The following is a 19,949-nucleotide window of genomic DNA, read 5'->3' as shown; positions in this document are numbered from 1 at the left end:
CCGCCGGTCACGTGCACATGAGGAACTCATGCCTGGAGGCCAAAAGGGGCACTACTAAGAGTGCCCCGGCGTGACTAGGAAGCAGAGCTATGGGCATCGACCGCCTGGCTAAAGTTATTTCACATCGATCGAATGCATAACATAAATGTACAAACCAAGATGGCATCTCCCTTACTGCCTAGGCGCTAACCACGAACCGCGGGACCCCTCCCACACAGCGTCAAATGTAGACAACTCCCGAACGAGTGGGAAATGCGTAAATTCCCCCCCTCACCCGGATGTGGACTCAACCCTGGAGCTGTGGAACACACCGCATAATTCGCTTCAGTGCCCCTTGACCCAGCACCTACTGTGCTGACCCAGAAAGGAGGGGGCCCCTGACCCGGCCTCTCTAGCCCACAGTGGAATTAATAAAAGCGCGCATCATGCCTGCTGTGCATAAAAACATGGTTAGACGCCACGTAGTAAGTGACCATGCCTAAAAGTCCGTATATTCAACCGTGAACTATAAACGTTCATCCTATAACAGCATACACACCGCTAACCATACATTAATAGAACATGGATTACTGTTGGATAAAGGTTAATTTTGGGAGGCGGGAGTTTGCATAGCGCGAGCTTGACCCGGATCGGGCAGCAAGCGCTTTCTTAGCACCAGTTACCTCTCATGCTGGTATGTACGCATAGTGTTGTATGAAAGGGGAGGTAGCATTCCCCGTCACAAGGATGGAAGAGGTCCTAGTGGCCTTTACAACACATATACGGACTTAAGTTATAACTTGCAAGTAACAAGGGGCGCCTCCTTTGAAAACAGTAACCTGCTGACCTATTTACATCAAATGCACTCTGTAATCTACTTGGCATACGTTCTTATCAGGGACATCGACCCTCTGCACTAACTTCCCCTTAGTCGAAACCTCCACTCCACAAAATGCTGATCTCTCTCCCGGAAGAAAATTAATCACGAGTTATCTTGACCCACATGTGAGACCTGGTAATCGCCGCGGAAAGCGGCGCTGCCTCCGGAGCTTCAAAGGGCTAATGAACTCCCAAACCCGGCGCCCCCAAGTAGTTAGCACCACGGTCGCACCGTCCTAAATCCAGCCCTGCCGGGCCCTCCTCCACGAAATCCCTGAGCTGGGTTTTACTTGGGGTGTGAACCGGGGCTAGGGTCAAACCCTCCGGACTGCAGCCTGGTTCCTGTGCGAGCCCCCACTAACGTTTTGGGCTGTTGCTCTGGGGGGTGGGAGTGGCAGGTGAGTTGCGTTCCGAAAAAATAATGCTATGCGTGATATTAAAGTGTGGACACCCAATTTACAGGTACTTTTACAAATCCACAGCCCACCAAAGCATGAGGTTCCGGATGTACTCTCCGGACCCCGTGCAGTTCGGGCCAGACTCCTCGAGCCGTAAGGTCGGACTGGTGCCTAATTATAGACTGCAGGCGGCACGAGTGGGCAGATAACTTTAAATGAGAAAAACCCCAATTCAAAGGATTTTTCAAGGCGAACGTCTGACAGATTAAGCGGGGTCCTCCACCCATATGGAGGACATATCTCTTCCTTCCTCGTGATACCAGCCTAGCTCTCTGCCCAAAAACCCAAGACAAGCATGGCAAAAAAAAGTCCGGAGATGCCGGAAACTGATCCCGGGGCCTCGTACATGCAAAGCATGAGCTCTAACACTGAGCTGCATGCCCCCGACTCTCGCTCTCGTCACCACCAACACTCACCGGGATCACGAAAACCCGACGCCAGACCAGGCAGAACGAACGGCATCAAGGCGAACGAGCGGACAAGAGGGCGAGGAGGGGGCGGAGACAGAATATGTACCCCCCCTGGCTCCTCCCCGCCGGAAGCAGCTATCTGCTGGGGTCTCCCTTGGTCTATCCCAGGGACACGACCTCCCACCCCTGTGCCTTCCTGTGGCACTAAGGCGGCCGCCCTCAAAGGGGCGTGCCGCTGCGCAACCCCCCCCCCGGGCAGCCTTACAGAGTAAGTAGTGCAATACATGTAACCTGGCCTCCTCTCCCACCACCAGAACCAACTTCCACAGGAGCATGACAAGCATCGATTGGGTGAAGGACAGCTGCCTGAAGCCCAGCACGGACAAAACGAAAGTACTACTCTTCAGCAACAACACCACTCCCTGGAATGACTCCTGGTCGCCCTCAGAACTTGTGCCATCGCCCACACTGATCTACCACGCCAGAAACCATGGCATCACTCTGGATAGCAAGCTGACCATAAAGTCCCAGGTCAACAGTCTCCTCCGCCTCCTTCCTCACAATGCGCATGCCATGAAAAATCTTCAAAAGTCTGCCCCAGGATACAATGCGCACCATCACACAGGCCATAATCACCAGCTTATTAGACTTTCCAAAATTCTCTATGCAGGGATCACCACACAACTCCTATAGAGACCTCAGACCATACAGAACGCCGCAGCCAGACTCATCCTCGACCTCCCTCGATTAACCCACATAACCCCCCACTTGAGATCTTCACTGGCTCCCCATACATAACAGTTGCCATTTCAAGCTGATGATCTAAGCGTATAAGACTCTACACATCCAGGGACCCGCCTACTTGAACCACTGCCTGAGCTTCCACTAACCTTCCACACAGCTACGCTCCGGTTCCTTTTCGCTCGCTAATACCCATGCACCCACCTAAGCAGAAATGCCAGTTTTAGTATTTCTTGTGTGTCCCTTTGGGCATGTCACATTTACTAATGAAAGGGTTAGATCTGTTTCCTCTCTTTCCGTGGGGAATCAGGGTTGTCATGTTCTGAGGTTGTACTTAACATCCAGTATCTTGTAGGGTTTATGGATCAAGATGGTTCACTGTGAGCTAGTCAGGGCTAAGGTCAACATATCCTGATGGTGTGCATGGACTCAATCCCGGATAGTTTTGAAGTTTATGTTGTCCAAACGCACAGTCTTACTGATATAGTATGAACCGCACAGTCTTACTGAAATAGTATGAACCAGATGACAATTTCTCCTACCTCGCTGCAAAGACATGGAATGACCTCCCTCAGCAGCAATGGACCTCCGCTTCTCTTTTGGAATTCCAAAGGGCACTCAAGACCTGGCTGTTCGACTGAGCACCTTAGGGCCCGCCAGCACCTAGATACCCTCCCGGGAGTTTAGCTGCACTATAGAAATCAACTGACTGATTGAGTGATCTGGATGTTTTGTAACAGCTACCCATGCCCACTGCACTCAAAATGAAGACAAATGAAATACTTTTTTGACGCATTAAATGACCATGAGACAGTCTTGCCATAGCTACTGTTAGACCTGACATCTTTGGTTTGGTATTCCCTCAATCGTTATGCCTTCACCCCTCCTGTTTTCTGTATGTGTTTGGGTTGTGTTGCTCTGTGCACCTTACCCGGGGTGTGTAGAACTCACGAGGTTTCACTCTGCGGAATTCCGCTGAGTTATATAAAAACTCTGCACGATTCCGCTGAGTTCTGTGAGCATGTGGAATTCGTCACGTCGCATTGCTCGTGCTGATTGGTAGTGACGGGAGCTTGTTCTGCACTGTAACATCAGCACAAACTGCACCACGCGGCGCACCAGAAGGCGCTGCTTTAATCCGCTGCTTGAGTACATTTTCTACTCTAGCAGCAGCTTCCTCAACACGAACAATTGTGACCTGCTGCAACCATCGGCATTGTAATATTTCGCCGGTAGGCATCCCAAAATCATGCTACGGGAGTCAAATTCATACTCGCCAACTTAACGTTGGCGAGCCATGAGCAGTTGGCAGTTGTGTTGGAACTCCATATTCATATTCACAGAGTGGGCAGAACTTCCCGAACTCTGCCGGCGGAGCGGAATTTTTTGCCCACCTCTACACTTTACCACTGCTAACCAGTGGTAAAGTGTTTGTGCTCCGTCCATAAACATGGTAAAATTAGCCTACACCTGATTGGAATTGTTGGAAAATGGCCCACTTTGAAGGGTCACCCCTAAACCTTTTTCCTTCCTCCTCCTCTTTTTCTAACTTCGTTTTTGCTGGCTTGAGGAGTCTGCACACTTTTCCACTGCTAACCAGTGCTAAAGTGCTTGTGCTCTCTCACCTGAACATGGTAATATTGGCGTATTTAATTGACTCAGAAGTCCCTGGTAAAGTGTGCACAGGACCTAAAAATCAAATGCCACTAGTGGACCTGCTGCACTGCTTGTGCCACGCATGTAAGTAGCCTCCTCAACCATTTCTCCGTTTGCTTATGTGTACTGTTGTTTTAGCCGAGACACATGGAGTATTATTATTATTTTTTAAATATGTTTTTTTTTTTTTTTTTTACTTTTCATCCAGGAATTGAGGAGAAGACAACTAGCTGAAGCTGCAGAAAAAAGGCAGATGGAAGTAAGTTAATAGGGACATGCTGTTCAGTAGCATCACACCATAAAACAATCTCTTCAGGGATCTTCTATTTCCATATGTATTATGTGTGTGTCTTTTTATAGGTCAAAATTAAAATGGGAAAGTGATGAGGCTTTTTTTATTTTTTAAGATTGGTCTGAATGGAGTTGCCCTGATTTAGTTATTCGTAAATTGGCCCCGTATGATTAACTTCTTACGCAGTTGTATAGAGATTCGTTTTAGGTACATGGAAATATCTAACATTACTTTAATATTCTCAAGACCAGGGTACCCAAATGTCCATGCAGACTTGGGTATTAAAACAAAGCTTGAACAAGCATTTACATAGAACTCATATATGCAGGATACAGCCACTCCAGACATTACACTGCCTGTGTTATGCACTTTACTCTCTGGATGTACTTTCTCCTTGATTCTTTTTAATACTTGATACAATTTTTAACCTAATGTCCCTATTTTAGTATGCCTGTCAGGATGCTGCCCAGATTATGTATTTTATTTTAGATTGCTTTGTCCTTTTATGGTTTTATTTCTGAAAACAAATAAAGGTATTACTATTAAAGCATACAGTAACATCAACATTACTGTTATATATAAATCAAGAGAAAACCAGTGTGTTACAATTACTTTCAAGAAACTGAGTTGAATTTATTGTGCATAAGAATCCAGTTAAATAAACAGAATTGAAGAGAGACACAAGAAAGATAGAAATAGGCTTTTCAAACATTTATTGAAGCAATTATATTTTTGTGTAGCGTGAGCTGCATTTATTAATAGGATGAAATGTAGCATCAAACTAGCATTACAAGAATGGTAAAAAGATAAACAGTTCAAACATTATAATATTGTGTGATTATATGATTATATTTATACTCCTGTAAAATACTACCTACACTAGTGAGAGCTTACAGGGCACGGGCGGGACATTGGGGGAGGGCGAAGTGCCAGGGATCTATGAGCCCTTTCTAGCACAAAGCATGATGGCAGGCCCCCATCAGGTAGCCAGGATCACAGCCAAGTGTTAAAGAATCATTTATGTCTGGCACCCTCACTCACCTCCAGTACTGCAACTAGCCTGAGATTAATTGTCTGTGGTGGCCCTCCGCATTCCTCCGCCTTTCTGTTCAAACCCGCAGTCAGGTGTTGAAATTGCCAGACCTACTTGCGAAGAGAGGTCCCTCATACTCCACTGTCGAGACACAAGTTTTGACTTCCATCATGCGCTCTGCAAGCTTTCGCAGATCCTGGCCGAGTAGTGAGACTTCATCTGCCACCCCTCCAGTCTTGTCCTCCAACACCAGTTTTGCATCTCTGATTGCTTGTAAAATAAGGGCAGATATGGTGGCTTCTCTCAGTCGGGAGGTCAGAGTGTGCAGTGCACCCCCCCCTGCAACCGGGGCCCTATTATACTTGGCATAGCGGTTAATTTTCCCCTAGGCAGGGGTCCGAGATTTGTCCTTGCCCATCGTCTATCGCATATTCAAAATCATAGGAGCAAGACTTCAACTGCATGGGGCAGGTAGTATCTGTCAAAGCACCATCGCCCACCACCAGGCAGAGATGACTCTCTCTCAACCATAGGAGATGCCACAGCTCCAGACCAAGAAGGAAAGAAAGAAGAGAGTATATTCTCAGTGGCCCTGTGGGGGAAAACAGGGGTCCACTCAACTCTTCTGGTCCTCACCCCGCCAAGGCAGCCATAGCCCAATACCTCATAAGTACAGCGGGTCACCTCCGCGTATACCCATTTCACAGACTCCGGTGAGGCCTAGCACTGCTACATGGTCTCCTGTTCTGTATTTTACGAGGGGGTTGAGGCCGCCCCCTCAATGTCGAATACTAGGCGTTGTCCCTCTTGTGCATTGAACTGCAGGTCCCCGGGAGCAGGTGGGGCCAGGAGCAGGGAGACAAGAGCTGGGTTGGATCCAACCGCGTCTGTCCTACACGGAGGCCACAACAACCGGATGGTAGCAAGCCCCGATCCATATTTTCCCCACGCCACTCAGACCATCCACCGCAAGCAGCAGGGCTCACATGCATCCCGGCATAGTTAGGTCAAGTCTTCCGTCAGACCCATCCCCTTTGTCATCTGTGGAGCCTGGAGGGAGGTCTACCCGGTGCTCGGCTTCCCTCAGTGGTCTCTGCAAGCATGTCACTCATGGCTGGGCCCTGGCACCACTCCACCGGTTCACAGAGGAGATTGCCAGCTCCTTCTGGTATGTGGCTCAACCCCTATGGACCACAGGAAGAGCGACAGCCGACACAGGCTCCAGATTAGCCATTCAGTCATGGGATTCTGGTAAAATATATGTGACGGGTCTCTGATCCTCCGAGACTTGCTTCCACCATCTTGGGCTTCCAAGTCCCACCTTTGTCGGCAATTCTTGACCACAGTAGTACATCCAGATGTAATATCTCAATCTAATTGTCTTCTAATTAGAGGTTAATACTTTCCAGGCAAAGTATTTGAGACATGATATAATTTCTTTGAGGAAAGCAACACTAGTGTAAACTAATTCTGGGTCTTGACAACTGCTTCTTCTGTCTAAGTGGGACAGAGATTGTATTTTCAATCATAATCCAGACTTATTCTTACTGTGCAGTTAGTAATATAAAGGAGAAGTGCATTTGCTTCTGCATGCTTTAGTAATACTCACAAAACAAACTGATACCTGAAAATAGGTAGCCTTCTTTATGGACACACTTACTAGTCCACAGCATATAAAGTAGAGTTAGCCTGGATACAATATCGATCTGCTCTAAAATATGAAACTGGTGCTAGAAGAAATGGATGAGTTGTCATCATCCTCCACCTGGAGGTTGTTGGAGGGGCCATCACCGCCCCCTTCATCCTTCCGAAGCTATCACTGCCCAGGCCTTAAGGGACATAACCAGCTATGCATTAGTAATCCGTTTATTAGCTGGCAGGCCCTTGGCCCTACACTGTACCCTAAGCACAGCTACTTTGAGTTTGAACAGATTAGCCAGATCTAGCTCCATGGTATCTCTAGTTTTCAGTTACAAAAACATTGGCAACTCTGAGATAGAACAATTTAGATTTCTTTTAAAAATTGGATTAAAAAATAGTTTAGTCCAATTTTCAAAAATCACTTTTTGTTCTAAGTCAATTTAGAGGATTTTTAAAGCTCTTAACTTAATTACTGTATGGTGTAGTTTAAACACAGGTGCGTATCCTCACTGCTGAACACCAAATGTTGGAAAGTGGTTCATTAGTAGTGATAAGTCAGGACTTACAACTAGTAATAAGGCCACAAATACAATTGAAAGGTACAGTCAAGGTCTCGATAAATTATCCCCATTCTCAACCCTTTGTAATTGACCACGAGCAGGCCAGCTTAACGTACAAGACAGGTTTGTAAAGCATTTACCAACACCAATACATGAAATAATTAAGACCCAATACACAGTAAAAATCCAACACCAATGTATACAAATAGTTTAGATTTTTATGAATAAATAGACACCAAAATGACAAAAATCCAATATAGGGAACCAGAGATATGAATTTTCAAAGAATAACTACTTTCTAGCGCTTATAATCCCAAATTGTCACTTTGTGACATCTGGTCGCGCTTGACTGGGACAAAGTAAAAGTTTGAGGTCGACCTTCGTCAAAATGTTACCTTTGCACTTAGAAACTTATGCAGGGCTTTTTTTCTCGACGTTAGGCTAGGTTCTTCCTCAAGCTAGATTTGTGCTAACATCGTCGGCTTAGTCCAGCGCAAGCCCTTGGTGAAATCCTGAGCTCTGGAGCTTTCAGCAGGACGAAATCCAGGTTGGGTTGCGCTCGACATCGCCAACTTGACTCTTGAAGTCGAGTCGGTCACCTTATAGAGCTCTTTCCAAAGTTGCTCCAAACTTCTGGATTTCCTTACAGAAGTTTTTCTTGAGGGCTCAAAGTGTGCACAACACCAACCCAGGGGTCTAGCATCTCTGAGATGGTCCTTGAGATGTTGGGACTACAAATCCCACGTTGCAGCTGGCCAAATCCTTAAAAGTTCCCTGGACGCACTCCAGATTGGGGACTTCTTGGCGAAGATGATGCAGGTGCGCTCTGTTAGCCTGTTGATTTCAGGGAGTCCACTCCTTAATCCTTGTGAAGCCAGGCAAAGTTCTAAGGCTTGTAGTTCCAGATTGTGCAGCAGGTGCAGTCCTTCAGAGTACAATCCTTTAGGTGCAGATCAGAGTTCCAGCAGGGCAGTCCTTCTTCTCCTTGTTGTTTCAGGCAGGGGATCTGAGGTGCTGTGCAGCTCCCACTTTTATCTAGTGTTCCTGGGCGAAAAGCAGGGGGGCATTCCTGACCAATGGGGTATAGGGTGACACCCAGACGTATGACAGCTTCCTCCAAAGTATGGCATATTCTTGTCCCAGAAAGCACTACATCTGGCTAAGCCAACCCACTGATGTGGCTAAGTTTCCCTAACATTCCCCTTCCAGCCCCTCTGCTAATTTGATTACAGGGGCTGCTCTCTGGCTGAGGTGCAGGATGTGGGGGTGAGCCTATGCTGCCCTAAGCTGTCATTCCCTCTTCGAAGACCAGTTTGTCTATTCCACTCCCAACCTGCCTTTTGCTCTGCAGCTTTCCTCCCACAGGAAATCCTTTGTCTGCAGTCAGGCCACTTCACACTTCGTTAAGACAGCTCGGCTCAGCCTGGCATAGGCTAACCAATCAGAGTAGGGCTGCTGGAAGGCTGATTTTTGGCTTACTGAAACTATAGTTTGATAACCTATTTTCTGTGATAGTTATAGTTACAACAGTGGCAAGTTGTTGGACTCATTCTAACTGTCATTTTGATACGTTGAAGTATCTTCTTAGCTCCCTTCTTTAAGTATTTGCACTTTAATAAAGTATTTCCATGTTGGCCTATGGAGCCATTGTGCTACAATGGGGAAAAACGAAATTGGCAGTTTTTCCCTCACCAGGCCATATAAAACATATCTTATAATGTCCTTGCTTATAGTTACAAGGCACCCTTTCCCTGGGGCACCTAGAGGAGACCTTGGGGGTGACTTGTATGTAGTTTGAGACTTTGGAAGTACTTTTAATTCCAAATTCGAATGTGCACATAATTTAATTTTAAAAGTAGCCTGCAGAGCAGAGCCAGCTTTTAAAATGACATCAGGTGCTATAATAATGCACACTTAAGTACATGAATTCTACTGGGTCTCTAAACCTACATGCCCTACCATATGCCAGGGACTTGTAGGTAGGCTGTCATCACCAATTGGAATCACACCCAATTACCATGTACTTTTGATCAGAGCACAGGCCCTGGGTCTGGTTAGCAGAGCCCAGGGCACAATCAGAGGCAGAAAACCAGCATCTAGTATTAACAAAATGGGGGCAAAATGTGGGTGGACCCTGCCAACAGGTCCTGGTTTCTCACATAACTCTACAGTATTGCAGTATAAATATATGTTGAAAAAGTCCTTGTTTAAAAAAAAAAAAAAACACCATTTTAGGGGGTAGGCCTTGAACCCTGAAAATTAAGTGGAGTTTACGGTTGTGATAAGTTCACCTTAAAAACTATGATCAGTTTTCATCTGTTTTATCCACGCTTTCGTATCATCTGGATGAAATACTATTACCCTTACTTAGGAGCATTGTCAAGCAGTCATGTGTCTAGGGACGTAGGAGTTGCCAGGCTCAGTTATTGTGCCTTTTCCCACTTGTTCTGCAACTAGTTGTGTTGCTTAGTTATTTCGGGCCATGCCCATCCCAACCTGATGCAAGATAGCGGCCATTTAAAGCCACAAGGCTTGCAGACTCTCCAGAGATTAGAGAGGAGAGACTGCACCAAGGATTCTCGCAATTGCTCCTTTACCTTACTAAACAGTGTGTTTGGCTCACGCAGAGCATGCTTGCTCATTTGTTATACTAATTTTATGTTTTAAACTTTTATCCTGATTTAGTTGCCTTATTTATTTATTTAAATTTTACATTTATATGCCAGTAGGTGAGGTGCTTAGGAAGCTAGGCACCAACACCAGGAATGTCTGAGTTCCATTATTGTTCTTTCTCCACTTGTTCTGCAACCTGTTTCAGTTCTTAATTTTTTTGGCCCACACCCATCCTAGCCCAATGCAAGGCATTGGCCATTTATAGCCACTAGGCATGCTAACTCTGTAGATATTATAGAAGTGAGGCTCCACCAAGAATTCTTATAATTGCTAGTATCACCTATTATTTTCCTTATACTAAGCTAGATGCTTTGCTTGTGCAGAGCACGCTTGCTCGTTTTGTTATAGTGATTTTATGTTATAACCATTCTCCCAATTTTAATACCCTTATTCATTTTTATTTACATTTTTCTGTCAGTAGGTCTGGTGCCATGGGAGCAAGACACCAACACCAGGAGTTGCTTGCCTTCCTTCTTGTTCTTCTCCCCACTTGTTCTATAATGCGCTGTGTTTCTTAGTAACTTTGGGTCATGTTCCCCAGCCTGATGCAAGGCATTGGTCTTTTAAAGCCACTGGGCGCTCGGATATGCAGTGCACGTGCGCAGTGGGTATGTCATCGGCACTTCAAAGGTTTACTAAGGCAATCCCTTCTACAACTTTCCTTGTCCTGACTGCAACCAGATCTAGCCACGCTTCAACTTTTCCTTCAGTAGATCCTGAGATGAGCAGTAAAAAAAACAGCGCATACTCCAGAAGAGCTCAGATAGCATCTAAACCTGGCTCTCACCCACTCCTTTAATCTATTTCCATTCCAAACACTCCTAACGCTTCCCTGATTTTCCCTAACCAGCTTGAGGGGTTTAATCCCACCTTTTGACCATGCATACTCCAGGTAACTCACCCACCATAACAGCTTGCTCATTGATAAATTCAGGATCCCTCCCGAAATATGCTGTTGAAATCTCTGACCTCTTTCATATACACAAACTCTACTTACTATTCATAACTGAGTCATGGACGTAACATGTATCCTTTCCAGACTGCCTTATGCCCTGGTCTTATCACTGCACTGCCTTTCACGTTCCTGACCCAAATTGCACTACAGGCAGCTTGGCAGTTATTGTCTGTAGATTCATACATTTTACCCTTTTGTCTCCGGATCCTGTCTGTTATGCAGAGCTACTTGGCTTCATTATACCATTATCAGTCACAGGGTTTTATGCTGCAGACCAGCACCTAGTTGCAGCCAATTCGGCAAGGCATTTGCCAATTTCTTTAGCCTCTTTTGGAATCATCCACTCAAACTTGATTGTCTTTGGGTGATTTCAACATATAGTCTCACACCCCACCCCTCATGACAACCTAGCTCAAACCTTAATTTCATCTCTCAAGGGCATGGACCTAAATCAGCTTGTTTAAAGCTGCACACATTCGTCAGGCCATTATACTGATGTTATCTTTTCCTTCTGTGCTGTAATAAATTTCCAGTCTTCAGTTTCCCCTCGCCTAAACTGACCACTGTCTTAATCCTTTCACTCTTTTCCCACCTTATCTATTCATGAAAACGCCATACCATAACCTTCCTCTCAAACCACCCCTCCTCTGGCACAATCTCAAACCATTAGACATGTACATTACTCAGTTTCAACGGTCAGCCAGGTAGCAGTCTGTCATAACTGGGGACAGTTCTATAATGTAATCTAGCATGAAATCTATGGTGAATTTTTTTTTCTTCTGAGAGTGCCTCAACCACATGTGAGGCTCATGGGGGATCCTGGGTTCTTCAGGGGATAGTTTCAGAGCCGAAAAGCGATAGATACAATAATGATAGGGGAATGACAGTAGGATGATCTATGACAATCTTTCTCCAGTTGGGCAAAACCATGAAAAGCTCAGTTGATCAAGTGTGAATATAGACTTGATATAGACCAGCGACCTCAACCAGTGAAGCAATTACCCCAGGCTGGCACTGAATCACTACCTCCCACTACATACTGCATTTAGGCATGATTTATTGCCCGGACCAAGTTTCACTGCTGCTTAGTTTTGTTGTTCGTTTCATGTAATTGGAAACACTAATGGCATGTAGACTGGTGATATCTAAATGTTTCTAGTGTGGCAGAAAGAAAACCATGGCATAAATGTAATCTTTAAAGAAGAAGGAGGAGAAAGAAAAGTCTATGGAGGAGGAGATCAAAATTACGCATTATACCTTAACATAATGCGTGGTTTTTCATTACTCCATCTAATTTGTTTTAAACAGGATTATTGGTTCTGTAACCCTTTGTATTATAAACCAATAAAGATGGTTTAATACAATTAAAGATATTAATCCTTATAGCTGTAAAGGAGTATTGGAATCAGATGTCTCCAGCTTCAATAACTGGCTGATTTCTGCATTTGATACAATCGCTCCCATAAAAACACACTCCTTCAGTAGATCATCTCCTTCCGCACCTTAGTTTTCAGAGATTCTTAAGACTGAAAAATTGCATTGTAAATTACTTGAATGGCACTGGAGGATAGCCTATGACAACAAGACAAAAGTAACCTATTTATCCTCACTGAAATGTTATCATTCCTCTATTCGTAAAGCACACAAATCTTTCATTGCTGTATCCATTTCTGAGGCAGATAATAAGTTGCGCAATCTTTTTTTCTCTCTCTCTCTCTCTCTCTCTCTCTCAAGCCCTCTATCTCTCAAGCCCGCTCTCTCTCCAGCCCTCTCTTATTTCTTTCATGAGAAAGTTCAAAACCTTTGTGACTAATTCACTGCCCCAACCTTACCTGACTTGGTCATCTATGTTCCCTCGCTTTCATGTTCTCTGCTCACGAGATTTGACCCTATTTCCTTGGCTAATTCAGCTTCATAATTGGCGAGGCGCAAATCTGGATCCCCTCTGGGCCCATGCCCTCCAGCTTTTCTAAATCTGGCCGCTGATATGGTTAATCCTATCCTCAACAGGTTGATGAATAAATCCCTGGAGTTGGGTGTGGTTCGCCTTACTGGGAACATGCTTTATTGCTTCCTGTGCTAAAAAAGTAGACAGCTGATCCTGAGGTTCTCAGTAATTTTAGGCCCATTTCTCTTCTCCCCACTGTTAACAAACCTCTAGAGAAAAGGGTCAACAGGCAGCTAATATTCTTTTGCATGACTCTCAATCAGGTTTCTGCTTGGGTTATAGTACCGAGTCCACCCTACTTGAGGTATCTGAATTCCTAAAGGTAAAACTTGATCAAGGGAAACGGCCTTAATAACGTGGGCTAAGCCACGCTTACCGTTTCCCCGCAAGCGTAACCAGACTTGCCTTAACCACGCAGATGTGTGGTTAAGGCAGATAGCAGACTAGTGTTCAGATAGGCGGCGAGAAGTGTCAGAACACGAAGCTCTGGATGTGAACAGGTAAGTGGGGCCGGGTTTTGGGAGTTTGTATTTAGGAGTGGGTGTCGTTTGTAGATCTAATGGGGGGATCAGAGTATTTTTTGAAAGGGGGACAGGGTTTTAGGACTTAGGGAAGGGTGCAGGATACTCCTAAGGGCTGGGGCTGAATTTGTGGGTGGGAGTTTGTTTTAATGGGAGGGATGAAATTTTAGGGCTTACGGCGGGAAGAGGGCACCACGCATATCCCTTTACCAATCATGCCTTTACCACGAAATTAAGTGGTAGAGGCATGCGTGGTTAAGGCATGTGTGGTTAAAGAATGCGTGGTTTAGACACAATCGTAGTTAGGATAGCGTAGTAGAGGCACATGTGGTTTAGCTATACGTACCTCTGTCATAACACCCTCGATCAGAGCTCACCTATGTTGATTATGCTTCGGAGTGGTCTTCAGCATTTGATACTGTCTCTCATGTTATCTTACTTGACAGAATTAAAAGAATTGGTGTCAGAGGCCAAGTTCTGTGCTAGCTGAAATCCTTCTTGTTTGATCGTTCCCAAGCAGGTTTCCTTCCTCCTTTCACCTCTTCTTCAAAACCTCTGGTTTGTGGCGTCCTCCAGGGTTCGGCACTTTGCCCAACCCTTATTAATATCTGCGTTGAGCCTTTGGCTAAACTGGTGGAGTCCTGGGGGGTGCGGGACATCACCTACACGGATGACACCCATTTCTATTTCGCCTTCCATGAAAACATGCCTGGAACTCTGAGTTCAATCAAGCTGTGTCTGAAGGCTATGGTGGTATGGATGGAGGGAAGCTATCTTAAGTTCAACTCAGAAAATACTGACATCCTTTTTTTTTTTTTTGCACTGAGTCTTTCTCTGAGGCCACCTGCACTGGGGGCTGCCCCTCTCTCAACTCTGATGGTCTGAAACCTTGGGGTAAAACTCTACACACATCTCGCATTTGAGCCCAAATTAGGTCCTTTTCCGGCACTTGATTTTCCACCCTCAGATCTCTCAGAAGGATGCTCTACCTCATTCCGGTGGACTCCTGAAAAACTGTTGTCCCACTCAAATTACCGCAAAACTGGACTATGGTAATAGTTTATATTTAGGCCTACCGGATTTCCTAATCCAACAGTTCCAAATTATCCAGAATTCTGCGGCAAGCCTCATCTTGAAGATTCCCCCCCTGTTCACCAGTTTCTCCTCACTTGCAACAGCTTCACTGGCTTCCTGACATCAAGAAAATACAGTTTTAGGCACAATATTTGTCCATCAGAGACTTTACTCATAAAGGCCCTCTCTATCTTAGGAGAGGACCTAAGTCTTACTTCCATTCCAGAGTTCTGAGGTCCAACAACCTCAAGTTGCTGCATGTTTCCCACATATAAAGCCAGAAGAGGCAGGCGCTCCTTCACGTATCTTGCCTCCAAACTGTGGAACTTATTGCCTCCTAGTGTGCTCTGCAGCCCCTCTGAATCTGTCTTCAGACTCAATCTGAACACCCTTCTGTTTGATACCTCTTTTGTGGCTGTGTAATCATTAGGTCTTCCCTCACTCTAGCGAGCTTTCCGCTGGCGCCGGGACACCTACGCGGAGGTAGCTGTGCGCTCTATAAATGTCATGAATTGAATTGAATTACTCGCAAAAAACAGCTTGGCATAAGCCATAAATGCCTATCTGTGCAGCTGCACAGATAGGAATGTGGTATCTACATTTATTGAGAGACGGCACCATGGCTTGCTAGAAGGAGGATTTGCCTCTTGCAAGTATATATACTTTAAATGATAATGAAAATTTTCTTTTCAAATGGATTTATTGAAGGCCAGTGACTCATGACTTTCCATTTATGTGCATGGTACAGGGAGATATGCAAGAAGAGTGGAAGGTTTTTTAGCACTGTAGAGGAAGCAATATTCTGCTCCCACTGTACCTGCCAATGGGTTCATATTTGGTGGTGGTGATAGCAATGTGTTATGTTTATGTTATGTTATGTTAATAAAGCTTATAAAGCGCACTGCTACCCTAAGGTGTCCTGGCGCTGGGAGCTGCCTACTTGGTTGCTGAAAGTAATGACTGATTTAGGAAAAGAGCCAGGTTTTCAGGCCCCTTCTAAACGAAAGGAGCTTGGTTGCACTTCTGAGGTGGAGAGAAAGGCCGTTCCAGGCCTTTGCTGCACAGCAGAAGAAACTCCTACCCCCCCCCAACTGGCTGTTTTGACCCGTGGAACTTTTATTTGTTTTGCCTCGGCCGAGCGCAGTGCTCTGCCAGGAACATACCATTGAAGGTGTTCTCTCATGTAAGCATGGCCGGATCCTTTAAGGGCCTTAAAGACAGTACAAAGGGCCTTAAATTCCACGTGGTGTTTCACCGGAAGCCAGTGGAGGTTCCAAAGTCCTTTCTTCACTGAAACAAACCTTGGGGTGCCCAAAAGGACCCTGGCAGCTGCATTTTGCACGATTTGTAGTCGGTTGAGATGTCTTTTTTGGATGTTAAGATAAAGGGCATTACAATAATCAAGTCGAGACAAAATGAGCGCAGTGATTACAGTCCTGATGCTATCCTAAGGAAGAAGAAATTTGATTTTCCTCATGATCCGAAGAAGATGGAAACGGGAAGAAATAACTCTGCCAATCTGATCCCCAAAGGATAGTTTAGAGTCCACGATCACCCCCAAGTTCTTCACCTTAGCGGTAGGTACTGGGGGCGGGCCCAATATTTCAGGCCACCAATCGGGTGACCAAAGGTTCGAGGAATTACCGAAGATGATCACCTCCGTTTCCTCTGCATTTAGCTTGAGGCAGTTTGCTGACATCCAGCTTGCGATGGCCTGCATGCAGTTGTGACAGTCGCGACCTGTCTCAGCCTCTTTGCCCTTCTGTATTGACAACACTATTTGTGTGTCATCAGCATAGGAGGTCAGCTGGAGCCCAAATGATCGTATAAGGACTGCCAGTGGGGACACATATATATTGAATAGTGTAGGGCTAAGCGCCGACCCCTGTGGAACCCCACAGGGCAAGGAGAAAGGCCTCGAACGATCTTTGCCCATGTCTACTGTTTGGGTTCTATCTGTGAGAAAAGATTTTCAGAGGGCATGGGCCTTGTCTAGAACCCCCCTTTCGACTTACCGGTCCAGCAATACTTCATGGTGGACCGTGTCGAAGGCCGCCGAGAGGTCCAGCATAATCAAAATTGCAGCTCCTCCCTGATCAAATGCCTCTCTGATTTCTTCAGTTGCTTTAATCAGAGCCAGCTCAGTGCTGTGTTCAGCACGGAAGCCAAATTGTGTTGGATCTAGTAGGCCATTAGTCTTAAGGAAGGATCTTAGTTGAGAGTTAATTTCATTTTCAATCATCTTGGCTGGCAGCGGATGGCCGGAGATGGGTCTAGATTGGAGCTTTTTTCCAGGCCTTGGAAAACAGACCCGACTTAAAGATGGTATTAAAAACTGGGGCAAGGGCCGCCCCAATAGTAGTCGGGACGAGTTTAGCCACTGATGCTGGGCATGGATTTAGAGGGGAGCCTGATTGGATTGCCAACAAGAGCTTAGTAGCATCTTGGGCCTCCAGTGTCGCGAAACGGTCTAAGGTAGCACATTGATAATGTTGCCCTAGGTCACTGCGTAGTAATGCCTTATTTTTGAAACGCCATGGGTTGCTTGATTAAATCTGAATCATTAATTCAAAGGATGTGATAACCTACTAAACAGATTAGAATGTTTCAAGAAAACTAATGTATCGCATAGTAAAACCACATAAACCAAATAAGCAAGACAGTGCCATAGGAATGAATTTGGAAAGTGAGAGAAAAATTTATTCTGAAGCATTACCTGCAACGTCTAAAATATCTACACAAGAAAAAAGAGGAGAGTTGGATGATCTATAATGCTAAATCAGTAGATTGCTCTCAACAAATGGTACAAAGAGAGTTTATAGTAAGGCTATTAAATGTGCCTTAATTTTGGTAGTAACATATAAATATTAGATTTGGGAGACATTCAAGTTTCTCAACTCATTTCATGTCAATGATTACAACTACCAAATTAACCAAGAAATTTAGTCTGATAAAGAAGATAATATTGCACTCTTATTTTCTGCAAAACAAAGTACATCGATTCCAAACTCCATCACAAGGTTACATCTACAGCAGTTTTAGATTGTTCTAGCAAATGACACTGCAAAAGGGCAATTTACTGCTGAGTATATGGTTTTAACCTAGATGAACAATGGACTTGTTTATCAGCTCGCTGGTGGTTAATTCTAGGAAATGCAACAGACACAGAATGTGCACTTGAATGTAGACTGACCTGTTCTTGTTTAAAAATATTTTTACGTTGAAACGACGCCTCAAACAATATGCAAAGCAATCACACTCACTTTGACTGGAGAAACAAAGTGCTTGATGTATGGGAGGCGTTACTATATAATTTTTTGAAAAGTAATGGTACAATAATTTTCTCTGGAGCGTTTGTAATTGAGACCCAACTAATGTGAGCTAACAACATTCTCTACTTGTATTGGTACTTGTGGAAATTAGTTAGTGATATTTTCCCATCACCTTTCATTTTAGAGGATTTATGCTTGGTTATTTTATTAGGCAACATTGTTTGAAGGATGTCAAAGCATTTACAGCCACATGCATTTAAGACCTCATCATTAGCATTAAGTCGGACTGGTACAGGGAGATTAGTGACCTTGCCATGATCTCACGTCTAAAGTGGTTGCTTAGGAGTATACTAAGAGTGTTGGTGCAGAACAGAGCCCTATATATGGCCCAGATCAAATCGTTCAGTTTTGACATTTTATTGTCAGCGTGCAATATTCTGATAATTTCAACGAGTCCCGCATCTAGCGAACCTATGTCATACTAGTATGTCAAAGACAATTTATTGAGAAATTAAATTAAATATTGTGTTAAAATGAAGAAAGACCAGGAATATTGCACAATACTGTAGGATAAGACAATTCATGCTTCTGTCATTTAATAGGAAGCTCTCTATAGGATGACTAGGAGCAATTTCCTAAATAGTTACATAACATGGAGAGACATTTGGTGTGTTTCATTAAATATATTAAAGATCAGGACTCTATCAACTTCTCTACTTGTGTCATGTGTTCTACTAAACAAACACTATTCTAGCACTACAACAGACCATACTAACCTGCTTTGTTCATTTAAATCAGACAAGGAAATTACGTTTTCTGCACATTCAAATACTAAATTATGTTTCTTTTTGCATATTTAAAAAAGACTTGTTTTTTTAGTTATGTCATATTCAAAGAAACTTACTCATTCCTTGTAACTTAATTTAATAGCGGACAGTTTTGTTTAACCATAGTATGTCATAAAGACTGTTGTAATAGAAAGTAGAGAATGTCCTTCCATTAAACTGTACTAGCTGTTATTTGGTCATTTTAGTGCGATTCTATTTCATCCTTATTAAGCTATGCTCATGGTTGTGTCCAGATTTTGTTATTCAATTTTTATTTTTATATGTTGTATTGTTTCTATGTCAACTACGCGATAACTGATATTGTACTTTGTAGGCAAATGCACGTGGGATTAAGAACCCACAGTCTGTGGAACAGAAAAAGAAAAGGCAGGAGGAAATGGAGAAGCAGTCTGCCAATTCTGTTCCACCAGCGGGTGGAGGACTTCGGGTAGGTGGAGTGATTGACGTGCAAATGTTGCATGCTAACTTTGTAATATTCACAAAGCCTTTTGCTGTATCGTTGTCAAGATAATTTTCAGTTTTTTTTTTATGTAACCCCAGACATAAGTTCATGGATAAAAAGTTAGGCTAATCAATAGGAAGAATGCATCAGAAGCAACTTGTGATACTTTAAAATGGAACATCAAACAATAATTTTCTGATAAATCCAGTGTGCCTGATTACATAATCAAGTGTCAGTTCGACTGTGGTGCAGGGAAAGGGAGGTAATGGATAGCACAGAAGCCTTTCTGTCCCTGTGTACATAGTGGCTGTGCCACATTCTGTATCCAGCATACATACCCCTCTTCACTCTGTCAAGTGAAAACTCTGGCCTCTTCCATCTGTAGGTTGTGTACAAGTTTAAAGGTTTTTGTGTGTCTGTTAGTGTACAGGAACATTCAACACATGAATATTGAAAAAAAATATTTTGATGTTTTTGGTTATACATGGGACCTAAATATCCAATGAGAATTGTATATGCTACTGCAATTAAGAACATATCAGTCACAAGGGGAATTACAGAGGCTAC

At 44.2% G+C, this 19,949-nt stretch overlaps 1 protein-coding gene and 1 non-coding gene across 2 annotated transcripts in view; both read left to right on the top strand.

The window, feature by feature from the left end:
- SVIP (small VCP interacting protein) overlaps window positions 1-19,949 on the top strand; it is a 41,483-nt gene that overhangs the window by 8,012 nt on the left and 13,522 nt on the right. The window contains exons 2-3 of the mRNA XM_085643622.1: window positions 4,332-4,382; window positions 19,254-19,367. Of these exons, the coding sequence (XP_085499748.1) occupies window positions 4,332-4,382; window positions 19,254-19,367 (165 nt within the window). The remainder of the gene's footprint in view (window positions 1-4,331; window positions 4,383-19,253; window positions 19,368-19,949) is intronic.
- Window positions 687-808, top strand: LOC146859868 (U6atac minor spliceosomal RNA). Its single transcript, XR_014979343.1, has one exon. It is a non-coding gene; the product is annotated as a U6atac minor spliceosomal RNA (small nuclear RNA).

The sequence above is a fragment of the Triturus cristatus genome, chromosome 3_1 (genome assembly GCF_964204655.1).
Source record: "Triturus cristatus chromosome 3_1, aTriCri1.1, whole genome shotgun sequence".
Classification (NCBI taxonomy): Eukaryota; Metazoa; Chordata; class Amphibia; order Caudata; family Salamandridae; genus Triturus; species Triturus cristatus.
Note: the sequence above shows the minus strand (reverse complement) of the source record. Positions and strands in the feature narration are given on the sequence as shown.